The following is a 24690-nucleotide window of genomic DNA, read 5'->3' on the forward strand; positions in this document are numbered from 1 at the left end:
TTAACTCCTGCTTGAAAAGCAATCATGCTAATGCAGCATGGATGAGTCGCCACCGTTACTTTGCGTCTAAACAGATAATGACAGAATTTCTCATTCGCGCTCGATACTTCGGCAAGACGTTCGAGCTTTTTGAAGTCGTAGTGGCGTTCGGTGTCTGAAAGCTTGCGCCTGGCCTAAGGGACAACACGTTCGATGTCATCTATATTACACTGCACTTGCATTGCACCTGGAGCAACTCGATGTCCACTTCAGTGGTCCAGTCATCACGTAAGTTACATATTATTGAACAGAGATCGGGCTTTTGTTTGATCGCCCGAAAAGCATTTTCTTGCGAGGTGCCCTACTCAAAGCACACCTCCTTTTGGAGGCGATCGCTCAAGGGAGCTGCAATCTAAGAAAAGGAAGAATACACCTCAGCAAACACTAACTGAAGCCCATAATTGCCTGAACTTGTTTCAAGCAGGTTCGCGTGGGATATTGCCGAGGGGCTGTGGCGTCCACGAAGGCAGCAGTCGGTGTGTCGAACATGAAACTCTTTATTTGGCCGTGCTGCAGTATTTCTTCCTTTTTTTCTAACCTTTTTGGGACGTTAAACTCCAGATATTATTGTTATTATTATGTTTTGATAACTTCTTTGTACGCTGATGAGATAGTTATATATTGTTATGTTCTCATATTGTATATTTTTCTTTGTAACACACTTTTTTAATGCTCGTTTACTTATTTGTAGATTAACTTTGTTGTTGCTTTGTATAGATCATCCTTCTATATTATTCTTGATACTTGCACACAGTAAATAAATAAATAAATAAATAAATAAAACTTGTGGCCGAGAAAGGTAAAGTCAAACTACAGTAATCCACGCTGTACACTGATAGCAGCGAACAGAGCGGCGGCCGTTGATAAAAACTCCCAAGCGGTAAAGCGTGTCGGCTTTTGTACGTGTGCTATCGAACATTCCAGCGTTACTGCTTGGGGCAGCGTAATCTCTCGAAGAAACTAGACTACTCGTGTCCTGAGCGCAATCTTAATAGAATGAGCTAAAACATTCGTGAAGCTTCTGCAACATAGCGGAGCGTTGCAAACAGTCTCTGCGGGGGAAGCCCGAATTCATCAAAATAACACGCGTGGAGATATGCTGATAGCCACAGCAATCCGCTGCTTCAGCGTCTCAATACCGTTAGGGTATATCTTATATCCAAGGTATGAAGTCTTTGACAGGCTACATTGGCCTTTCTCTTGGTTTGAACGGAAGCCCGCTCATAGAGTCTGTGCAATGCTTGGTCCAAATTGCCGCAATGTGCATACTTTATTTTGCGAACGACCGGCATGTCGTACGGATATACAGCCCAACCTTGGTTCTACCGAGGACCTAGCATTGAATTAACCGAAAGCTGAAATGCACGAGGAGCCGTTCGCAGTCGAAACGGCATGCGGTTCCATTCATAAATGCCCGACGGAGTACGAAAGGCTGTCTAACATTTACCTTCTTACACTGCGTACACTACGTAAAACAAGCACGGAAATGTAATTGCAGTGGCGGACTGCATCGGCAGCGTTATCAGTGCTTAGTTAAGGATATGAGCCCAGCGTCGTACACTTGTGGAGCTGCCTGTAGCTCACGCAAAAACGCAACGACCCGTTTCTATTCCTAAGAAAACCAATAGGTGTTGCCCAGAGACTCGAAGAAGACCTAATAATGCCCGAAGCGAGCATTTTGTCTACATGTGCAGTGATCACTGTACTCTCTGATTCAACCGATCTTTGCAGTGGCACGCATATTGGGAGCAGGGAAAGTTTCTCCTTGGATTTTTTTTTCAGCTACACAACGATTTTGCGTACTTAAGACGTGTCTTTCACACACAGGTGGCGCTGGTAGACATGCTTCAAGCTGTGGGGATTCAACCTGATGGCATGTTGGGTCATTCTGCCGGCGAGGTTAGCTGTGGTTATGCGGACGGATGCTTTACCGCTGAGCAGGCCTTGCTTGCAGCTTACTGGCGAGGCCGCTGCTTAGAAATGGGCTATGCGTTCGATGGTGCCATGGCTGCAGTAGGTAAGTGTCAATTTCTTTGATTCACATCGCCTTTTTGGTACACATCTCACTTGAAAAAAGTATTCGGACAAGTCAGTCTTCAGAGGACTATGGATGCTCGAAGTGATGCAAAGTAATTCAACAGAGAAAGTCGCTGTTCTTCGTTAGGGCAGGAGAAGCTTTGCTCGCTGGTCCCCAACGCCAAATGTGCAGTTGGGAGCGAAGAAAGGAAAAAAATACATGGCTGATTCCCCAGTCATAGGAATGGGTAGAGCCCGAAGGTGAAACGTGTATTCACAAAAGTAGTTGATTGTTTATTGTGCATCGATCTATGAGTGCTTGTACAGTGTATGTTGGTGTTTGGCAGCTATATCCCGGTTTTACGTGAATGCACCCACGTTGACGCTAAGCGGCACATCTCCATCGCCACGACTAACGCCGATGATCATGATTTAACCGTTGTCGTGGCTGAAGTTTTAACATACACGTGGAGTGCATATCGTGAATCCCGCGGAACTATGGCATCAACAAGCACACAATAAACACTGGTACTCGATATGCACTTCTTTAAAGCGTCGTAATTGAGGTGACACAAGCCACGAAGTGCGTTCCCAAATAGTAGGGTAACCTACGTCTGTGCTCATGCATACACTACGACATGGCGCTTCAGCAACACGGGAGGCAGAGATTCGTAGCCTGAGCCGCGAACGCGTGAAGGTGCTCCACGTCCCACTGACCTCTGTCTCGCTCCAAGTAGGCACGACATTCGCCGGTCGACATCGTTGCTTTTCTGCGGAGCTCAGCGCAGCAGTTTTATTGCGATAACAATTATATGGACAGTCTCGGCTGGATTTTGCCGTCGCCGTCGTCATGCAGTGTATATGTATAAGTATGTATATCTATATATATATATATATATATATATATATACAAGCCCCAAAGAAAAATAATTCAGAAAAATGCTTCCGAAGCGCGGAATCGAACCAGGGACCTCTTGCTCCGCAGCGAGAGGCGCTATCCACTACGCCACGAAACGCAGATCCTCCACGTACCTAACGACAAGCGTTATATACACACTCTTTACCGCTGGACGGACTCAGAGACGGCAGGCGATAATAAGCGTTTCTTCATTACCAGCGAGATGGCGCTAGGAGCCCGACGGGCGCATTTAAAAGTCGTCGGCGAGCTCGCTCACTTCTTCTTATATTTGCGCATGGGAGAACCTTGCCCTTCCGCTGTCTGCTCGCGCGGTTTTCTCGTGGTGAGGGGAAGAGGAATGTTTCAATCTTTCACTGTGATGTCCGCGCTCATGTTACGGCGCGTGCGAAAGTCACGCGAGCTGAAGGGACGCCGCTAAACGAACAAACAGAAGATGAGCGCGAACTATCAAGTGTCACAGCTCGACACTTGAAGCACGCTAGTTTCCTTCGCTGCTTCGGCCGCCTTTGCAACAGGAGCGCTGTTCAAACTGAGAGTATCCATTGGCGAGCCTCACTTCGTATAGCATTAATTTTTTGCTATCGCATTCATTGCTTCGCCCATGCGGCGAAACTGTGACTTTTTTTTTAGTCGGTGCTATCTAACTCGAATCAGTAGGCGGCGGAGAAACACCGTTGGTGCACGACGAAGCTGCACTACTCCGGCAATGAGCCGTCACACGCTCACACAAAGCGAAAGACAAAGGACGTAACTGCGTCTAGGGCGATGCTAGCGCGGCTAGCGCTCCAGGCTGGCATCGAGATGCTGTAACTGCGTCTTCGCCGAATCGCTTCCCATTGGCGCTCGTTAGTGTTAAGACGCAATACTTCACCAATCCCAGACGGCGCCACCGCGCCGCCCCGCCTAGCCCCGCCAACAGGCAGAACCGCGCAAGAGACAATGTGCGAGGAACATAAGGCGCGTTTGTGGAACCTCGTATGCGCGTCGGTTGCGGGGTCGGTGGAGCGCCGGGCGTCTATCGTCGCGGACCGAGATGTCGTGGGTTCTATTTCCAGCGGCGGAACTTTTGCTTGCAGTCTTTTTTTCTTGGCCATCCTAAAGTGTGCATTTGACGAGCATCTTATCCGCTATGGAAAAGCGTCAGTGAAGTCTTGTTGGACCCAGGCATAAAAACATTTTCTTGTTAAAAATATGAAGGGGAGGAGGGGGCTATTGAGGATAGGTAGGCTATCGTGACAAGCGGCTATCGATGTTTCATTGCAGTAACGTAGGCAGAAGAAAAAGCCAAAGGATGGAGGGCGTAGCCAAAACTTATTTCGGGGAAGGGGGCGTGGTGTGGGTGCTTCACGCTTTATGTATGTGCTTGCATGTGTGTGCTTAACCGTCAGCAATAGTGCTACGAGTAGATTATTCACAGATCTATTTACACTGCAGTCTCATAGAGGACCGGGTGGACAGGATGACCCCTGTCCAAGAACAACGCAAACGCTATTCTTTCTGTTCATTCTCCTTCGTGCAGCCACGCTGCGGCGGCTGTTCTGTATCGACACGCAATATATCTTACCGGTTCTTACCTACGGAGCAGAAACCTGGAGGCTTAGAAAGAGGGTAGAACTTAAATTGAGGGCGACGCAGCGAGCAAAGGAAATGAAAATTATAGGTGCAACATTAAAGGAGAAGAAGAGAGCAGAGTGGGTCAAGGAACAAACGGGCATTTAGGACATCTCAGTCAAAATCAAGCAGAAATAGTCATTGGCAGAGCTCGTAGCGCGTAGACGAGATAACCGCTGGTCATTAAGAGTAACAGAGTGGAATCGAAGACAAGGCGAACGCGCGAGGGGGAGAGAGAAAGTTAGGTGCGCAGATGACATATAGAAGCTTGCGGGTATATTGTTGCCGCTGCAACACAGGAACGGGTTGCTTGACGGAACTTGAAAAGCCTTTGCCCCGCAGTGGGCGCAGCAATGCTGATGATGATGACGATGGTGCACACGCAACATCGAAAAAAAAATATTCTGACTCAAGTTTAAACCCCCCAATATCCCGTCAGTGGCTGCGCCAATGCAGATGGTGATTATGTAATTATCAGTTTCAATTTCTTAAAGGATGGCGACAGAAATGAAAGGAAGCATACTGCACGGTAATTACTGCTCTAGGTTTGTATAAAAGGATGCCAATGTAGTTTTTCTAAAAAGCACATCACAGATAGGGCAGCAAGTGAACGTGTGAAGACCGCTTTAAACGTAAGCTTTTTTTTTCTTGAGTCTAAGTATAAATAATATTTAGAGAAAAGACTTCAGCGAGACAAGTCCTTGGTGGTCTTAATCGCAGATGGTATATATTCAAGGGCCCCCATTATTTTGGTTGGAGTGCATTGACCTTGTCGACTCCGTACGTCTATCTACCTACCTCTGCGAGAGCCGCAGTTTAAATAAAGTATGTCAAGCTTCATTTCATTGAAAGTGCGAGCTGCAATATTAGATTCTATCCCATATTATGAAAAAAGAGTGCCTTAGAAAATCGTGCCCATAAATAAAAATATCAACACCATCTTCCCAAAGGGAACCCTGATGGGATGCGGAGCAGCAGCGTTGCGCACGGGTGGCGTCACGGGTTGAACGGCGCTAACGCGGGTGCTGCGGTGAGCGCTGGAAGATCTGTTTGAAGCGATGGCTGGCGTAGGTCTTGCGGTTTCTTCAGAATGGTCACGGGCGCTGGACCGGAACTGGCGCGCGTTTCGCCTTGACTACCACGGCCTTGTGATCGGTGAAGTGCACGCTGAGAGGTTCCTGCAGACATTTGACGTCAAAGTTGGCAAAGACCTGATCGTCGGTGTTGCAGGCGCGACGTCGCCATTCGCGAACGCGATCGGCCCTCGCAACGCCAGCTACGGCCGGGTTAGGCCTAAGCACTTCGGCGTATGTTTCGGCGGGCGAAGGAGCGTCGTCTTCCGGCGCCCTCTCCATCGCAGATAAACGAGCCGAAAGAGTGTTACCACTCGATGTGCGCTCGAGCGTTGCGAGCGATGGAGAGGGTGAAGCGAGAGAGAGGTGACACGTACAGACATGTTTCAACGCGTACGTTAGGCGTGCGTCAGGTTTATTGCGCGTGAACCGACGAGTCGGCGGTGTAGATAGCGGTGGTCGCGGTTGCGGAGCGAGCGCCGGTAGCGGCAGGTGTTGCGGGCGAACGGACGAAGCGGCAGCTGCGGGCGCTGCGGCGAGCGCGCACAAGGCGAGGGAGAGAGTGACGTCAGCGCACACTGCGAGGGAAGCGTGACGTCAACGCGCAGCTGAGGCGTGACCTACTTGGCACCGCTCCATCACCTGTGGTGAGGGGAGCGCGTTGCGCCGCGTTCGTACGGGCGCACGGAGGGACAGCGTTACACAGGCTAGTCAAAGAGCTGCTTCTCGTCTAAAAGAGCCATCTTTTCGTTTAAAAGAGCCAACCGAAGCCGGGAAAAAAAAGATTCGGGCGTCATTATCCCGTAGCCGAACGATAACAACAGACGCGATCGATTTCTTTAGAGACGAGAACGGCGGCAGTTTCCTTGTTGGCCGGTAGATGTTGCTAGCATGTTAGTCGCTTTGCGGGCTCGTCACTTTCTCTGCTTGCCACAAAAAGCGGAGTTACAACTCCTAAACGTTTCTTTCTCCGTGATAACTGGAAGATCCAGTGTGCCTGGCGCACTCCGTTCTTCACGTAATCTCTTATTATGTGCAATTTTACTTTTACTTCTAAGGATGTTAGAGGTAAACATTTTCACCGAAATCTGTCTGGCCGGGTCGAAGATTTAGGAGGTTCAAATGGCTCCATCCAAGTATCTGTATGCTCCATCCAAGTATCAGATAAGCAACTGTCTTCAATTTAACATTAAGTGAATAACCAATCTGTTGTTAAGTATTCAATTCAAACAAGCTCTAGCAGCGGCAAAGTTCATTTCGATGTAGATTTCGTCTGCGCAGACTACAGCTACCTTGTTGTCATGGCAATTTTACAAAAAAGGTGGTATAAGAGACACCTTCTATACGGCTAATGTGGAAAACTATGACATGCCGTGTAGTGCGCAACAAAGTGCCTCTCAGAATGTCCATCATCCAATATCAAAGGTCAATGATCTCAGCCTCCTTTCCAGATAGCTGGATGTTTCAGCATGACTTTCCATCATGCTCTTCAACGCATTGAGCTGCTTTACGCGGTTTCAGGAAGTTGTGGGAGTGTCGTGGTTATGCTATTAAGATAGGTAATTGACTCGGCTTCTGCAGTGACACTTTGGCAGGGGACCTGTTAATAGCACAGCCCCTTGATTTCGTGCGTCCGTCCACATACGAAAGAAGCCTAGCGCCCCTTAGGGACCAATGGCGCATTATGCAGCATTCTGAAGCATTAAACGGGAGCATCTGTCGAGCTCTATGGAATGGTGGAAGAACCTGATGCGTTATAATGTCTCCGCTATTCGCTAATTGCGGAGCTCACGGTTAGAGTGGCAAAAACCCGCTGGTACGCGTTTCGAACGTGTTTTGCCAGGTACGTCGAGCCTCGGCTTTGCGTTGGTGTGGTCGTGGGCGGCTAGTACGGGTCGACCAAGCATTTTGAGACTGCCCGTAGAGTAGCGCGCTTACGAAGGATGGTGACGAGAGGAGAGGCGCATGCGCGACTGTCGGTGCCGAACAACAGCCAACGTTCGTGGACGAGATGCTAAACGTAAGCCATTAGCGATAGCAACGCACGTGATAGCATTAGCGATAGCAACGCCGGCAGCCCAGGAGCGAGACGTGTCGTTGAAACCGGTGGAAGCTTGTTCAAAATAACATAATTTCGAATGTCAACTCTTCTGCATGCAGCTGAAAAAATTATGTAAACAATGTAGTACCTTTCACAGCTTCGCTGTTCCTACACCTTGAGAGAGTACAATGAGTCCTAGCTTTTTGTTCACCAGTTCAATGCTCAATGGTCATGTCGCACTGCGGCAATTACTGCGATACTCGCAATGGTAATTGCTGTAAGGAATAAATTCGAAAATTGCATTGGACACCACGCATTTGGTACATACTCCCACCACATCATTCCGGTAACGAAGAAGCCATCGTGTAGCGGAAGCTTCAATCCTCATCATTGCTTTCCTTGTCCGCCCGCCAGTTCTTCAATGCCACACAGTCTGCTTTAGTTGAGGGGCTCCAGAATGATGGAGCCCCCAACATATCGCGTTCTTTTCTACTTTCCTTGCATTCTTCTGTTTGGTGACCAGTTTTCTCATGAGGGGGCCTACTGCTAGGCACCCGCTACAATGAAACTGCCTCATGTTCCTCATGACGTCCTGCCTGAACCCTTCTTTGAGTAACTACTCGAGTTCCATCTCGGAGAATGCACTCTCCCGTCTCGAGGCGCACAAGCAGCGTCGACTCATCCAAAAAGGCACTAGGATTGGCGATAGACAAGGCGATCTTCAACTTGGCACTTCACTCTGAGAAAAACGAAATCCTTCTTCGGTTTGGCATGCGTGCTTTTCTCTTTATGGCTTCGTTCGTTGAAATATCACTTTGTTTTTTTTTTGTATCTCTTGAGCATGTATTCAAAATTTAGTCATATTTTTCTTTGCTGAATCTTATTCTCCCGTTTGTTTAACTTACAAGGTCTTTGACGCTGTGTTCGAAAGCTAATGACCGGGTAACACATGTACCACAGTATATTACTTTTTTTTGCTCTTGTATCGGCTGCGCTCCCAGCACAGAGTGGCACTGTTGAAAATAAAAAAAATGAATTGACTCACTTAGAAGACATGCCTAAGAATAACAGCATAAGGTACTGCTCAATCCGTAGTTTAAGAATAAATTGCGTAGGTACGGAGAAGCATTCCCGTACGTTTGAGAGGCAAATCAATAACATTTGCTGGCAGGCTAGTTGGTGATGTATGCAAAGTTCATGGGTAAAAAAACAGCACAAACCAGACGATTAACACAAGAAGTCAGCACTCTGTCCCGTGTCTTCCTTGTGTTAACGTCTGGTTTGTGCTGTTTTTTTACCCATGAGAGGAATAAGTAATTTATTTTGTTATAATCTGTGTGCTTAGCTTCCATGCCCACTCGACATCCAAATTCGAGCCTGCTTAGTATATCTACATGGTAAAATTTTATGTTCGTGCCAAGTAGTTTTGAAGCGACAATATTTTTCCAGGGCTCACGTGGGAAGAAGCCCAACGGCGATGTCCCCCTGACGTGTACCCTGCGTGCCACAACGCGGAAGATTCTGTCACTGTTTCCGGCACAGACGAAGCAGTAGAAAAGATGGTGGCGCAGCTTCAAGCCGAGGGCATTTTCGCCCGCAAGGTGGATAGCATGGGGGTCGCTTTTCACACAAAGCAAGTCCACAGCATCGGTCCTTCCTTTCGAGAAGCCCTTGAAAAGGTAACGGCATTACAACGCTGACAAATAAATATAGCCCAGTAAGCTCGATCTCGTAATTAGAACGAATTGTCTTGATGGCGTCTTCAGAACGCAAGTGAGGCAGTCATTTCAGAGACGTCTAGAACAGCTGAAAGAGTTTATTTTATCATACAGAGGTGCAAGTATTTACTGGAGCGCTAACAAAATTTCTCCAGTTCACGCAATGAAATTTTCTTGGCATTTAATAGACGTACGTTCTATTAGGAGCTAAAAAATGACGCAGAGGCGAACATATTTTGCTGCAGGTTTATATATTTCTTCTGTGGCAGGGTTTCCGGGCTCTTGTATTTTTGGCAGCCCATCGTATGCTGAAGGAGACGTTATTCACATGTTTCGTGTGAATTCTTTTAAGCGGTTTCGGAAAGGACTATGTAATGCTTTTCTAGCCCATTTCATTACGTAAGGCTGCGCTTTAAACTGTGATGGGCAAGAAAAATAGCATATATCCTCAGAGTTCGGAAGCTAATACCCCTTCATCTATTCTTTGACAACTTGGTGCTCGAGCAGATCATACCCCAGCCAAAGGCACGCAGCAGGCGCTGGATCAGCACATCAGCGCCGGAGAACCGTTGGGAAGAACCTGGCGCGCGGCTGTGCTCTGCTGAGTACCACACCAACAACTTCACAAATCCAGTACTCTTCTGCGAGGCACTCACGCATGTACCTAAGGACGCCATCTTATTAGAGATCGGACCACACTGCCTTTTGCAGGTAAGTTTTATGCCGGACCGATTGCAGTGTTCAACCATGCTCTTAGGTTGTGCTCAAAGCGCCGGTACAACTCGTTGTCCAAGAAACTCATTAGCTATACGGCCCAGCGCCCTAAAGCTTTTGTAGCTCATCTTTCCTATGTGATAGTACAAACAGGTAAAAAGTGAAGCTTTCGTTCTGTAATTATCGCCGTTTTGATCACCTTCCATCTGCAGTCGCTGGCGCACGAATATTTCGTGTGTGCACTTTCGGACGCTTCTGTTTTCTTTCCCTTCAGGCCCGCTCATGCTAGCGGCAAGCCTGCCGCAGCGGCGCGGTGCCGCAGAACGTCGGTCGTCGCCGCACGTGCGAGAGCTGTCCAACTTGCACGGCAAGCTTCGCTGGCGAGCCTCCGAAAAACATGGCCGCACTGCCAAAAGCGGTTGTCATCCACCTCGAATCTATCAAGTGGCCGCCGTTTGCTCTGTAGCTTGTCAGCTCCGAACTCATGCTTCCGATTGCTTTAGATTCATGTCCTTAAGTTTCGACAGCAATGTATTCTTCCAGATTCGGCGCCGTTTTTGAGAGCCGTAGTAAAAAAATTGATGCTGTAGGCTTAGGGAGTCGAGACGGGCGCTTATGAATGCTCGGAGGACATAGATTATGTGTTTGTTAGTTGCTTCTAATCTTCCTTAGCTGGCGCAACTTCACCTACCATCAGCTTGGGGACACTTTACTGGTTTTACGCCACGCTTTTTTAATGCCGGGCAGAATAAAACGTTATATTGACTGCTGGAACCATGCCTGGCAACGACATGGACGACATCCGCCCTTCTAGTTTGAAAAACGCGGAGCAGAAAGCAAGCAGCTCGAAGGGTCCCGCGGCAGACGCAGACGACGCGGCGCGCCGTAGTCATGGCAACCACTCCTACGTCACTGATTGGCCACGTCGCTCTACGGCAGACGGAGAATGGCGCGAAAATAGGTCTCGGACCTATACTCGGAACGGCAAAGAACGGCTGACGTGCGCGAACGAAACCGTTTACGCACGGCAGCCTGACAACGTGAAACGGCAAACGGCGAGCTGCCCTGCCGCTAGCGTGAGTGGGCCCTTCCAGTTTCTGCTTTAGCGCCACTTATAGGGATAGGCAGCATGAAGCGCGTAGGCAAGATAATCACTGATCAATGAGAATAACAGACTCGATTCCAAGACAAGGCAAACGCGCGAGGGGGAGACCGACATTTAGGTTGGCAGATGCGAATATTAAGTTTGCGGATATAACGTGATCGCAACAAGCACAGGACCGGGTTGGTTGGCAGTACATGAGAGAAGCCTTTGCCCTGGAATGGGTTCAGTCAGGCTTATGATGATGATGATGATGATGATGATAAGCATGCGCTGAGGACCTGTGAGACAAGTTCACTCAGAATTTATGCCAGATATTTTTCACACCCCATGAATAGGATGCAATAGCCCGCTGGATCACATGAGCAGGAATATCTGTCTTCGAAACGGCCCGCAAAAGCGAAAATTATTAGTGAAATGTCCTTTTGTGCGCCGTCGAACGTCGAACCCCAGCAACCATTTATTTTCGCATCGTTGACGGAGCAACCGCAGCTTCCTTGGTCAGTGATGCAATCACTGTTGTTGAAGATCCGGACAGATAGATATACATAAAACGGGGAAAAATACGCGCAAATTGACTTCATTCGCTTTGAAGTCACCAAGCCGTGGCCACCTTGGCTACCAAAGCGCTCCCAAAAAACAACCATAGAAAAAGAAGTTGACCTCATTTTTATGTCTTGCGGTCCCATGCCGCCAATTTCCCACAGGTTGGGTGCCCTCCCAAGCGACCATGTGCTTCCTTATGCCGAACACCAGGCCCGCAAGTGCGCTTGTACCTATTTCACCAGTAGATACAACCACGACAGCCATTATCTGCCTCCCACTGCAGCGGCGGATGTTCGGCTATTTCACCAAGGCTGTAGTAGGTTAAGGTGCACCCGGCGGCCTTAACAAAACCTTATAGGGCTGCTTTTCGAGATGAGTAACCATGAACAACCGAGCGCCAGTTCGGCACTGGGAATCAAACCCGATACCTACCGCAATAGAAGCGGACGCTCTAACTTGTAGCCACCGCTTCTGTTTTACGACCAGGTCTTGCGCAGATCTTCCCACAACCAAAAGCTGGTGGTAAGACCTGCTTGGCTCTGATAGTTAGCTGTACCATGATAAGAAAACAGCTGGAGCGTCGACCGCTGGAGGAAACTATCCTTCGCCGGAGCCGCCGATAATACATTCAGTAGAAACTCACCGCATGACAACCTCAATGCACATTCGCGCATGCCGCGTTGTACACGCGACAGCCACTAGTACACGGGGATGCTTTTCGGCCTTCACTCACGCGTTGCGCTTACTTTCCTGAGCCACTTGGGTATTCTCATGGCGCACCTTGCATTTACTGTTATATTGTGTCAATACGAGGGACACACTCTCAACCACGCATTTTAAGTGACACAACTTGTTGGCAAAAACTCATGCACAGGAGCACGCATACTTACCAATGCTGGCTTCTGGGTTGGTTGAAAAGGCAAGTTCATCATGATGACTTCCCGACTTGGGACATTTTTTGGATGATAGCAATTATACTGACATACTTCGAGGGTTTTTCTGCCGTGGGAAATATGTGCGATATATATATATATATATATATATATATATATATATATATATATATATATATATATATATATATATATATATATATATATATATATATATAGGGTGTTTCAGCTAAAAAGCACCAAGTATTAAAAAATTAAACATGAGTGCTACGCATCTCCAATTAGTGCATTATTGTTAGGAGCCATATAGAGCACGTCCGAGTATTTTTTCCAATCCGCCAAGCTCGGTAATTAACAAAGATTGCTTAATGAACTTTTTAAATAGTAACTCCAGACAAAGATTCTCATTACAAAATTTGTAGCGCTTGTAAAGAAACATGAAATTTTTTAATCTACGCTAAATTCACTCCCCTGCTTAATTTTTTTTCCGGCCATTCTATAAAGCGCGCGAATTTTGAAAAATAGCACGTGACTGCCGCCTAACGTGCGGCGATTTTAGTGCCCTCAAACGTAAGTTGAACGAATTACCAAAGGCTGCTCCGAGCACGAAGGTCGATTGAGCATGTTACCGGTGACTGCGATGGACCCTAAATGACGATAGAGGTGTATCAGGTAAACAAAAAAAAATGATCTACGAAAGAGCGGCCGTTACGTGTGAGTGCATCTTTTATCTCGGTCCTTGATCACGCTGTAACCCTCGCCCCTTCCAATCTGTTTCTTCATTGGTGTGAAAAGAAAAGAAAAAAGGCCTACGCTGCATCAAATGCTGCCTACAGTGTCATCTAGCATTCTCCATGGCTGCCACCTTTTCGTAGAAGAATTTTGTTGTTGTTGTTGAAACGGTATGTTCATTTTATTGCGATAGCAATTATATGGACAGTCTCGGCTGGAAAATGTCCGTCGCCGTCATTCACCGTATATGTATAAGTATGTATATATAGATAAGCCATAAAGAAAAATAATTCAGAAATTCTTTCCGACGCGCGGAATCGAACGGGCGTCCTCTCGCTTTGCAGCCCGCCGCGTTAGACGTTAGGCCATGAGAGCACCGTCTTTCGCCTGCTAACGGCGAGCTATTTATATACACGATGCAATTCAGCATGCTTTCTTAGTGGCCACATAGATGGCGCGACGTGCGCGCGTGTGGCGCGCTTTAAAGATCGTCGCCCCGCTAGTGCGAACGCCGTTGCTCTTCGCTCTACAGCGCGTGGTCGCTTTCGTGCGCTTATCTCGAGGAAAGAAGGGGCGGCCGGTGGGGTGCTTCGCTTCGCTCGCTGCAGCGGCCGCGTTTGCGAAAGGAGCCCGCTGATCAAACAGAAATAAGTAACAACTGTGACAATTAGTTCGCGCTCGTCTTGTGTGTACCTGTTCGTTCGTTTCGTGCGTCCTGCTTTATGTTTGAGCAGTGCGCTTCAAGTGCCGAGCTGTGATGCATTAGTTCGCGCTCGTCCTGTGTGCGTTCTTTTCGTGCGACCTTTGGGCTCGAGCGACGCGCTGGCAATTTCGAGCTTTTCCGTTCTTCGCGTTACATTACAATTTATTGCTATCGCATTCATTGCTTCGCCGTTGCGGCGAAACTGTGACTTTTTGTCGCTTAACGTCCATCGCAGTCCCCGATAAGCTGTTCCATCGATCTTCGTGCGCGAAGCAGCCTTTGATAATTCGTTCAACTTACATTTGAGGGCACTAAAAGCGCCGCGCGTTTGGCGGCGCTTTAAAGAAAGGGGGGAAAAAATTAAACAGGGGAGTTCTATTAACACAGATTGAAAAATTTGATGTTTCTGAACAAGCGCTACAACTTTTGTCTTGAAAATTTGTCTCTATAGTTACTGTTTGAAAAGTTCGTTAAGCAATCTTTGTTAATTGCCGAGCTTGGCGGATTGAAAAAAAAATTTTGACGTGTTCTATATGGCTCAGAACAATATTGCGCTAATTGGAGACGCGTAGCGCCTATGCTTAATTTTTTAATACTTGGTGCTTTTTAGCTGAAACACCCTATATATATATATATATATATATATATAAAACCCCCAACAATAGATAATCCTCAACAAGTTCTTTCCATCGCGAGCCACGGGGCCTGCGAACCTGCGACCTCTCGCTCCGCGATGTGACGCCTTAAGCCACGCGGCCATAATCGCGTACATCCTCCGGAATACTAACGGTAAACTATTAATATGCACAATTTATTATAGGTGGCAGGCACATCTCTGAGGTGCTTGGCGTAGCAGTGGCTTGTTTACTATCATCCGCGAGGTGGCGCCAGGTGTCAAAGGGCGCGCTTTAAAGGGCGCCGCCCCGCCCGTAGAGTTGCGCGCCTGCCGTGCTTTTACCTACAGAACGTGGGCGCCTGCGCTCGCACGCTTATCTCCAGAGAATGTTAAACAGATGGCTCATAATTTTGTACCGTGGAGCGAGATTTGAAGGTTATCGCGCGAGCGTCGACCACATATTACAACAGCGCCACGGCCTAGAATACTCTGTGGAGGGGAGGGGGGTATCACGCAAGATTTACTCACTCTTTTTGCTGTTCCTAAACTGCGATCGCCACTGTTTGAGAAAGGCGCGTTTTCATTTTTATGACAATGGGATTTATTTTCCGACACTAAGCAAGTCTTTCAAGTACAGCAGTGCCGAGCATCATCTTTACCACATATTTTCCATCAATATCGTTATCCTCGGTGGCGATAAGAGCCAACGAATTATACGCTTGATTGTAACGAATCGAAAGCTTAAAATAGAGAGAAAGGGTGCAGAGTTCATTTTAGGAATGATTATTGTAGCATGTAACCGGCAACTAGTGATAGGAGATTGCGTAATCTTAATTTTAACTGTTCGGAGACGTGCCGCTAGGCACTTGGGACACTAGGCCGATCGACGCTCGCTCGATAACTTTCTAATCACGCTCGACTGTACTCGTGCTCCCATTGCAAACATTGCGCTGAAGCCATAGACTGCGCGAAGGTCATTTCGCTCGCTGCAGCGCCGTCTCTGCTAAAGTCGTGAGCTGTTGCCTTTAATTTTATGAAATTCCTATTTGTTGCTGTCACACCTATTGTTTCGGACTTGCAGCGACACTGCCACATAGTTTTCATGAAATGCCTGCGCAGTGACGCAGACTCTCGTGGAACGCTTAATACGTGCTCGTGCAGATGAAACTAAAAATGCCTAAACTTGTAATCATGTGCATATATAGCCTCAATAAAAGGGCCCCGCCTCGGTGGTCTAGTGGTTATGGTGCTCGGCTGCGGACCCGAAGGTCACGGGATCGAATCCTGGCCGCTGCGGCTGCATTTTCGATGGAGGCGAAACTGTTTGAGGACCGTGTACTTAGATTTAGGTGCATGTTAAAGAGCCCCAGGTGGTCGAAATTTCCGGAGCCCTCCAGTACGGCGTCTCTCATGGTCATATCGTGGTTTTGGGACGTTAAACCCCCCCGATATTATTATTAACCTCAATAAATGGGTTCTGTAGCGCATTTTTGTTTTATCATAGAAACAAGCATTCATATTTGACTACATCTCACGAATCTTTCGTTGCAAAAGGGCTTCGAATCAGTCAACATAAGCGAACTCATCGCGCGAAATGTACGCTTTCTTTTGTAGCACTAGCTACACGGGCCGCGGTGGAGCAGTTTAGCGTGGCAGTCCCAGAGCCGTGTTGCGCATGCTCAAGGAGCAGTGACGTCACACGGCGCAGAGCTGGCTCACCGGAGCCGCCGCCGCCGCGCGCTCCCCACCGGTCTGCGCACTCCATAGGAGTGACGTCATAGCCGCGGCAGACGCACTGGCGCCGGCGCGCGCCCAGCTGTGCACCTTCGTCGCGCAGTGGCCGTTTGCGTATTTGAAACTCGGAAATAGAGCTAGGAATTTCACTCCGCTAGTCGGACGCGCACCGAACCGCCATGAGGTTCGGTGCGGTGCGTGACGAAGCGCCTTAGGGTCTGTGCTTGTCGGCGTGCCGGCGTACATCATCATGTCCTTTCACCACGTGCATCGTCGTGTCCTGTCAATTTGCTTAAGCGCAAGAGAGGGCGCCACTACCTAAGCGCTCGCCGTGTGGCGCCTCATTCTCTCCTGCGCAACGCCGCGATGAGCGCCAGCGCATGCGGGTCCCCTCTCCTCTCTCTCTCCTCTTCTACGGTCCCCCACTCTCGCGCACCTGTCGACCACGTTTCCTGCTCACCCTGTCAGAATTAACGGTCAGGCTAGAGGGAAGACACCACGCGTGTAGCGTTCCTCTTCGCGTTCTACGACGCGAGATCGGTAGCATGCCCGGGGTCGGTAGCATGCCCAACGAACGCCAACGGAACGCGATCGTGCAAGTCCTCCGGCTTCGTATCTCCTCATTGTCCCCTTTGGCGGGAGATGGTGTAATCTTTCTTAATTTCCCTGTGCTGCCCACTGCCGTTTTGAGGCGGATACAGCTAGTATTGCCAGAACGACAGTGTGCCAGATGCAGGGGCTTTGCGCGATGTTTCCGCTGGGGGCGCATGCGCCGTGGCATCGGGAGAGAGGCGGATTACTCTCATTCTTCATAGCCAGTGGCAGGAGACAGAGATAATGGGGCACTGCTTTTGTGCTTTCCGCAACCACCAAGGAGACCCATGGCAACTTGGATTATGAAGATCAGCGCAGTCCCTGAACACGGAGCGCGCTGTGTAACACGAAGTGAATAGTTAGATGCGGATTCAAGACACGCGTGATAAACACAGGCAGGCAGGCAGGCAGGCAGGCAGGCAGGCAGGCAAAGAACTTTATTATTATCCGGAGGCGGCGCTCGACCCCCATTAGGGGGTGACACCGGTGGGCCACTACCACGACGGCCACGGACACCGTGACCACCCTTAGTCTGAATCGGTCGTCACCATACGACATCGCGCACATACGTTCGGAAGGTTCAATTTTGCGGTTTTAACTAGCACACGCTAACAAGTGTGCCACACAAGTAAATCGCAAAATGTCGGTCATCCCTACCTTCGGGGTTTTTTTTGCCTTCGGTTGCACCCCACGAAACCGCACAAGCACGTGTGCGCATTTTCAGTGTATAAAAACGGAAGAAAACCGTCAAAAGAACATAAAATCCGTATGGCAGCAGTCCAACGCACAGGAAGCGAGAGCTGAAAGGAGAATGCAAATGAAAAGGCGAAAATCACCGGGACCTTTCGTCCTTCATAAAGCGAGCTCGTAACCACTGACTGTAAGATACATAGCTAACCGAATTGATTGTGTAAGTACGTCATCGCCTTGACATTATGAGTAACCAAAATATAACGCATTTAGGCTGTAAAAAACGATCGCGGAGGGCTTCCCTCGAATTCGATGGCATGCGATCCTGGTTTGGACATGCGAGTTGCAGCGCGCCGAAATAACTGAAACTTTTCTTGTATTGTACCCGCGGTTTGCTTTCATGAGCATCCTACCTTTCTAAAGCGTGGATGGGCACACCAGCTTTCCAGGTCCTTCATTTTCAGGATATCGTGCCGCGAGAAAAACGTGCCTCGACACAAACCTTGCCTCTTGTGGCCTATGCACATTCTCTTGCTGGCGGCTCTCTGCACTACCCAGTTAGCACCACGGTTGCGATGACTGGCGCTGAGGACGCTGGTGGTGGTTTTTTAGGGGCGACGCACCTTAACACCTCACAATATCCGTCCGTCCGTCCCCCCATAACCTACAGTCGGAGCGGAGGTGCAAAACATTTGCGCATAAACGGTCTAAAGAGCGAGCATAGCGCGCATATGGTTTAAAAATAGAATGTACTCGGCGCGGCGCCGCTCGAAAGCTATAAAACAAGCGCATCGATTAACAGGTGACAACATCAGCGAAACGGACAACAGAGCACGCGTAGCGCGCACATGATGCTAAAATAGTCTGTTCTCGGGTGCGGCGCCGCGCGACCTCGTTTTTGCCAACTTCAGGCTAGAACCGATCGAAGAACCATTGGCTCTACATATCACGGACCACAAAGCCGTAATAATCAAGGCAATACGGAATCCACAACTCAACATGACATACGAGTTATGACGAATAAAACACATTGTTCATAACTGTAAACACGCGTTGTCGCTCATTTACATGCGCGAGTGGGAAATATCACGGGAGGTTCACGGTTACCGGACAATCCCCAGTGCTTCAGCCACTCGTCATCATTCACTTTGTGGATATGCGTGGATTTTTTCCGCCGCCCCGCCTGGGCAGAGTCTGACATCTATAGTACTTGACAAATCCTCGTCGACGCGTGCGCTGCTCTGGCTATTGGTAGCATCTCTTGGGCGGCCACGGCGCCTCCATGAAATTGCACGTGCTGTCCGAGAGTCTGCCTTTAGATGCCGTTGATGACATAAGTAAGCGCCTTTCGCGCCTTCTTGCTGTCATCTGCCGCGCTGTTTGCCCCGCAGAGAACGACCGCCATTTGTCTTCTTTTTACGCGAAGTTGGGGATTCCCTGCTGCGTGCGGAACAATAGTAATTGGCTAACAGTTTCAGAGGCACTTTTGGTACCTGCCACCATGATTTTTCACTGTGCTAAAAAAACCTTCCAGGGTCTCTTCAAAGCTTCCTCGGCATTTATGTACTTCGACATTTTCCAGGCAATCCTGCGCAGAGCTGTAGGCCCCGATGCCAGCTGCTTCGGTCTCATGAAGCGCCACGCGGACAATGTGGAGTATTTTCTGAGCTCGCTGGGAAAACTTCATACTCTCGGAGTCGAAATGGACGTGTCGGTGCTATACCCTCCAGTTCCGTGGCCCGTGCCCCGCGGTACACCAAACATCGGCCACTTGGTCGGCTGGGACCATTCTCAGACATGGGATGTTGCTCACTGGAAAGATTTTCCTTCGCCGGAAGAGGTAATTTATAATTTTGTGCATAGCAACGACGTGCAAAATCGTTAATTTAAAAGGACTCTTCTGATTGTTGCCTTGAGTGACCACTTCATAAAAGAGCATCTTGAGTTGCTGCAGATTGCCCTTTTGTGTCATCGGGTCGTTTGAAAAAGTTGTATTTACATGAGCTCAGGTCAGAAGGTAAGCCTAAATCATTAAGGCTTACGCGAAAATATGATGTGATGTACTCAAACCTAAGTGTAATATACTGTACATGCCGACTGAATGCGGAATGTGTAATATATGGTTGTAATAACTTGTGTAATGAATACAAGAGCGAGTCGCGGCGGCTGCATTTTCGATGGAGGCGGAAATGCTTGAGGCCCGTGTACTCAGATTTAGGTGCACTTTAAAGAACCCCAGGTGGTCGAAATTTTCGGAGCCCTCTACTACGGCGTCCCTCATAATCATATCGGGGTTTGGGACGTTAAACCCCAGATATTATTATTATACAAGAGTGCGCACTAACCCTAGCTCCCTATGCCAAGTTAATATGGCGATTTTATTATTACCTTTTCGATGACGAGACTCATCAAACCATACAAATAGATGACATAGGCATCCTTGCCCGTGAGATGTATACGGATTTAGAGGCTGCACTAACGACACGCCATTAAAAAATATGATAGCATCGTCGTTTCTCATTGTACCTTTAGACACCATTGAAGTTTCCAGAGACTCATTCATTGAGGCCTAGAGACCGTTTATGCCAAAGAACAACGTTTATAAAATATTGAAAGCTTGTATAAAATAGGACTCATTCGTTGTCAGAAGGTGATTGTTTCACGAGAAGCCGGCAGCGACGCGACGTTGTTTAATTACAAGATATCGCTTCTCTGGTTACAAACAGGCACCACTCGCGTGCTTTTGAGAATCTGTCGCGGAACGCTATACTACGAATACAGTGTTGCTATTGCCTGTTATAGCACAGTCATACTGATGCAATGTCATAGCCACCTCGCCATGTGCTTGTTAACATGATTCCTCAAAATCAAAAATGTGCCTCGGTGAGTGCTCTACAGAAGCTTTTACGTTCTATAAAGCTATCCTGAACTCTCTTCTCCCTGTTCACAGGTGTTTGCATTCGCAAACAGTAAGCGCAGAGCTTGCAAATGTAACCACGAGCCCAGTAGGTGTGCGCACTTCTGTGGAATGACTTCTCACCGGGTGCCTACCTCAGGGGTCTGCGTATGGCCTGATAGGCTTGCGGTAGTGAAGAACTAAATAGATATACCACGACAAGTAGCTCCAAGGATTCACCAAAATCGTCCCGGCGTTTCATTTTCCAGAACTGTTTTGTCGTAGCAAAGGAACTTGTTCAGCTCGACAGTGCATGTGAAAAAATGTTCCTGCGAAAAGCCGCCATTCTTATGAACTATTGCAAGCCTTTCACGTTAATTAGTGAATGCTGAACAATCACATTCACAATTTTCGGATTTCACTTTAGTGTATCGCTTTCTGCAGCAAAACAGTTAGGGTTGATTTGTTTATCGCAAGCTGAATTTTTCATGGTGACCCATTGCGCTTGCTTCATGCATGCGTGTACTCAAACTTCCAGTTCATGTTGAAAGAAACTTTCCGTGTTTTTCGAACCCATACCTAAAAAAAATGCTCAGGTGACAATGAGCATTTACGTAACGTTGTTGAATTGCCGTCATTGTTGAATTACGTCATTGTTGAATTGCCGTTGTTGAATTGACCGTCATAGCAGCTGGCAAGAACGAAAGCCTGGGAACGCTATACGCCATCTGCCCCCATATAACGCCGTGCGTTCGAAGGTCTGGAGAAATTAGTTAAAGAAAAGATTGTGCGCAAGATTCAGTTGACCAGCTAAGCTTTATGGCTCACATATTGTTCCATTGAGCGAAATACTGCAAGGTTGGTATGAAACTGAGCGATTACTGTGTGCTGGCAGGCGAATGAAATATCATGGAAATCGACATAGAAGCCCATAACGATGACAAGTACCTCGTCGGTCACCAGCCAGATGGACGTATCCTGTTACCTGGCACTGGATACTTGGTTTTCGCTTGGCAGTTCATCGCCAACCACTGCGGAAGGCATATCGACGAGACCCCTGTAATCATCGAGGACGTCAAATTTCAACGTTTCACTATCCTGCCTACAACGGGTAAGGATTTTTACGGTAAATTTTGTGAAGTTCATTTTCCCCGACAAAACTTACATAAGCAGTTCAAAGGAATCATAAACCTATTGTATCAAAATTTCCGAAAAGTTACGGTTTTGTAGCAATATTAAAGCAAAAATTGCGACAGCAACATAATGAAACGTTATGTGAAGGAAGGCAAGCAGCAAAGATGAATATGAATTGTAGTGAACATGACCTTCATAAATTCACAAGAGTAGAATTAGTAAAGTGTCTGTTTTGTAAGTGCGTTTTCCTATTGGACAGCCGGCTTGACTAATGGTATGTCACGCATCGTGATTGGCTAAAATGTTCTAAAAAAACTTTAAGCGTAAGGTCTTTTATGAATAGGGACCCAGGTGGGCTTCGGCGTGGCCAGGTTCATATCCCTATTGCAAAAACCAGCGCCGTTCCAGTACCCCCAGCGTGATACCAGTACGTTTTTTGGCGCTGGACCGCACTGGGAACACTGGTATACGCTCGAATTCACTGGGACGTCGGTGAAAGCGCTGTGATAGCGCTGGGTCGCACTGGTAGAGCCACTGGCTTTGCCGCTGTGACGCTGGCGCTCACTGGGAAGCGCTGGAGACGCTGGAATTCTCACTGGCGTGCGCTGGCACATACTGGAGCCCGCCCTGTTCTGCCAGTGCCGAGCGCTGCTTTCAGTATCGTGCGCGGCGCAATGCTTTGGTATCGTTGAATATCGAGTGTCTGATTCGATGGTACCGATAGATGCTATCCTAACGGGTCCCAAACATGTGTCACAAATTCTAGCTTTGCAGAGAAAGACGAGGAGATGCACACTATTTTCATAATGTACGTGATATGATATACGTGAAATCACGGTCCCTTTTATTGTTTGCCAGTCGAATGTGGAGGAAAATATGTTAATAACCCAAAGCAGCCAACACTAATAATTTTGCTTCCTACCACGCTTTTTTTTATTCATGCAGTGCCAATGAAGTCGTTAATCAGCAGTTGAGAAGCAGTGAATACACATTTCGTGCATGCCGCTCATATATATCAGTTTTGCATTCGTGATGTGTTGCTGTAATGACTTCATATTTTAATGTTTATAAGTCTGGAGGCATTGGTCTGAACATATAGAGCAAATTGTTACATCGCCGTGCAAATGGCAAGAACATGAGCTCTGGCTTCGCGACCCTCCGAACGGAGGCCAGAAAAACAGCCGTCGTTCGATATCGCCACACCGGAAACGCATCTCGGGCAATTGTCGCACATCCACTTACTTCAGCAATACGTTAGGTAACAGTTAAAAAGGTTTCGAGGCTAAAATGCAAAAACTTCAACCATCGCAATTCATTTGCGCCGAGATCGGTCCAACCCAGTGCGGCTCCCAGCGAGTGTTAGGCCTAGCGTACCGGCCGAGTCCGTCTACATGCCCCCGGCGCTTCTTCGTTTAAGTACACGCAATTCCAACGTGCAAAATTTACTGTAAAGTATAGTCTGGACGTCCGTTAACCTAAATTAACCATTTTTTTTCTTTTGTACGGTGTCCAAACAAGGAGCGGTGGCCATCGATGCGATGCGCTTTCAGCAACGAACACAGGCTCACCGAAAGCAGCCGGCCGCACTCGGCGGTAGTTCTCTGACTCATACGTCAGAACACATACGTGTCAACTGGTACGCGTTAGTGAACTAACACACCGGCGTCTTTTTTCAACGAATTGTATTTGTTTTTGATGAGCGGTTTTATAGTTGTAGGTATCGATAGAACTGCAAATCAGCCACGCCCGCCCCCAGTAATATCGTCGCTCGCGCGAGAAATACTCAGTATGAATTTATGCAGGCGCGTGTTTTTCGAACGCGTCATCATAAAGCTTCTGTACATGTTCATCATTAGCAAGGGCGAGAAACGGCTGTTAAAAATCGGCAGTAACAGCCGTCGAACTGTACGCTGGTCCTCGATCCATTTGATATTTTTCGGAGTTAAAACGGGAATTCCTAAAGAAACCTAGCGCTCTTCCCATTTTGGGCATTTCATTCGTTTCCGGCCACCCTTTGTTTGTGTCTAATAAAGAAGCAAGCGTTATTTGGAGAGGAAGATCGCGTCTTCCTTGAATACGCGACACGGAAATATGAAACGAAACGCTGTCTTACTGTATTGACTAGCCCTTTTACAGCGTTGTTGACGTGTTTCAGCGTGGCGCAGTGGTAGAGTACTCGCTTGAAGATTGAGAGGTGGCGAGTTCGAATCCTGGTGATGGAGTTTTTTTTTTTTTTTTTTTTCATACGGCTTTTTTTTTATTGCACTAATGCTTTCTATATGCCTTTCTTTAGTAATATATTTATGTAGGGCACGTAAGCACCGCCGTTTTTACGCTGTAGAGCCGTTTTGCGCTTGAGTACCCAGCGCCTCCCAGTAAAACGCCTCTCCAGCGGCCCAGTATCCAGCGCGACGCTGGGCCCATAATCAGGCATGGCACTGGACGCTGGTACCCAGTGGCGCTGGGTTTTGCAATAGGGATGGAAAGAGAGCCAAAATTGTGACGACGAGTCGCCTGTAGAACGGTGGTTTTGATGACAAGCAGCTCCCGTCGCTAGAGCATTTCAGGTCGTAGAGTATAAGATGGCTTTCACATGACGTAAAACACGCGTCGCCTCACAGTACTGGTGTTACAGCCATCTGACGATTTCTTCAGACACATAAAAAGTGATTTTAAAGGGGGCGAATAAATATGTCATTTCCATTGTTTTTTGAGGATTTTCGGGAGCATTTCACGCATACCTATACATATACGGAGCCTCACCGCGTCGCTGACGGCTATGCCAGAAATACGTCTACAGTTTCCATATGATTCCTATCGTAATGTCATTATGTTGAACACATGTTCTATGGTTTCCGTGAACAATCACAAAACTGTGCAACCGAGGTACAGAGCAACTATCACCACAACCTCAAGACA

At 47.9% G+C, this 24690-nt stretch overlaps 1 protein-coding gene across 1 annotated transcript in view; it reads left to right on the forward strand.

Annotated features, from left to right (window-relative positions):
• LOC119398657 (fatty acid synthase-like) overlaps positions 1-24690 on the forward strand; it is a 144935-nt gene that overhangs the window by 53404 nt on the left and 66841 nt on the right. The window contains exons 8-12 of the mRNA XM_049417380.1: positions 1867-2056; positions 9149-9378; positions 9925-10128; positions 19324-19581; positions 20692-20710. Coding sequence (XP_049273337.1) covers positions 1867-2056; positions 9149-9378; positions 9925-10128; positions 19324-19581; positions 20692-20710 — 901 coding nt within the window. The remainder of the gene's footprint in view (positions 1-1866; positions 2057-9148; positions 9379-9924; positions 10129-19323; positions 19582-20691; positions 20711-24690) is intronic.

Source organism: Rhipicephalus sanguineus, chromosome 7, assembly GCF_013339695.2.
Source record: "Rhipicephalus sanguineus isolate Rsan-2018 chromosome 7, BIME_Rsan_1.4, whole genome shotgun sequence".
NCBI classification, from domain to species: Eukaryota; Metazoa; Arthropoda; class Arachnida; order Ixodida; family Ixodidae; genus Rhipicephalus; species Rhipicephalus sanguineus.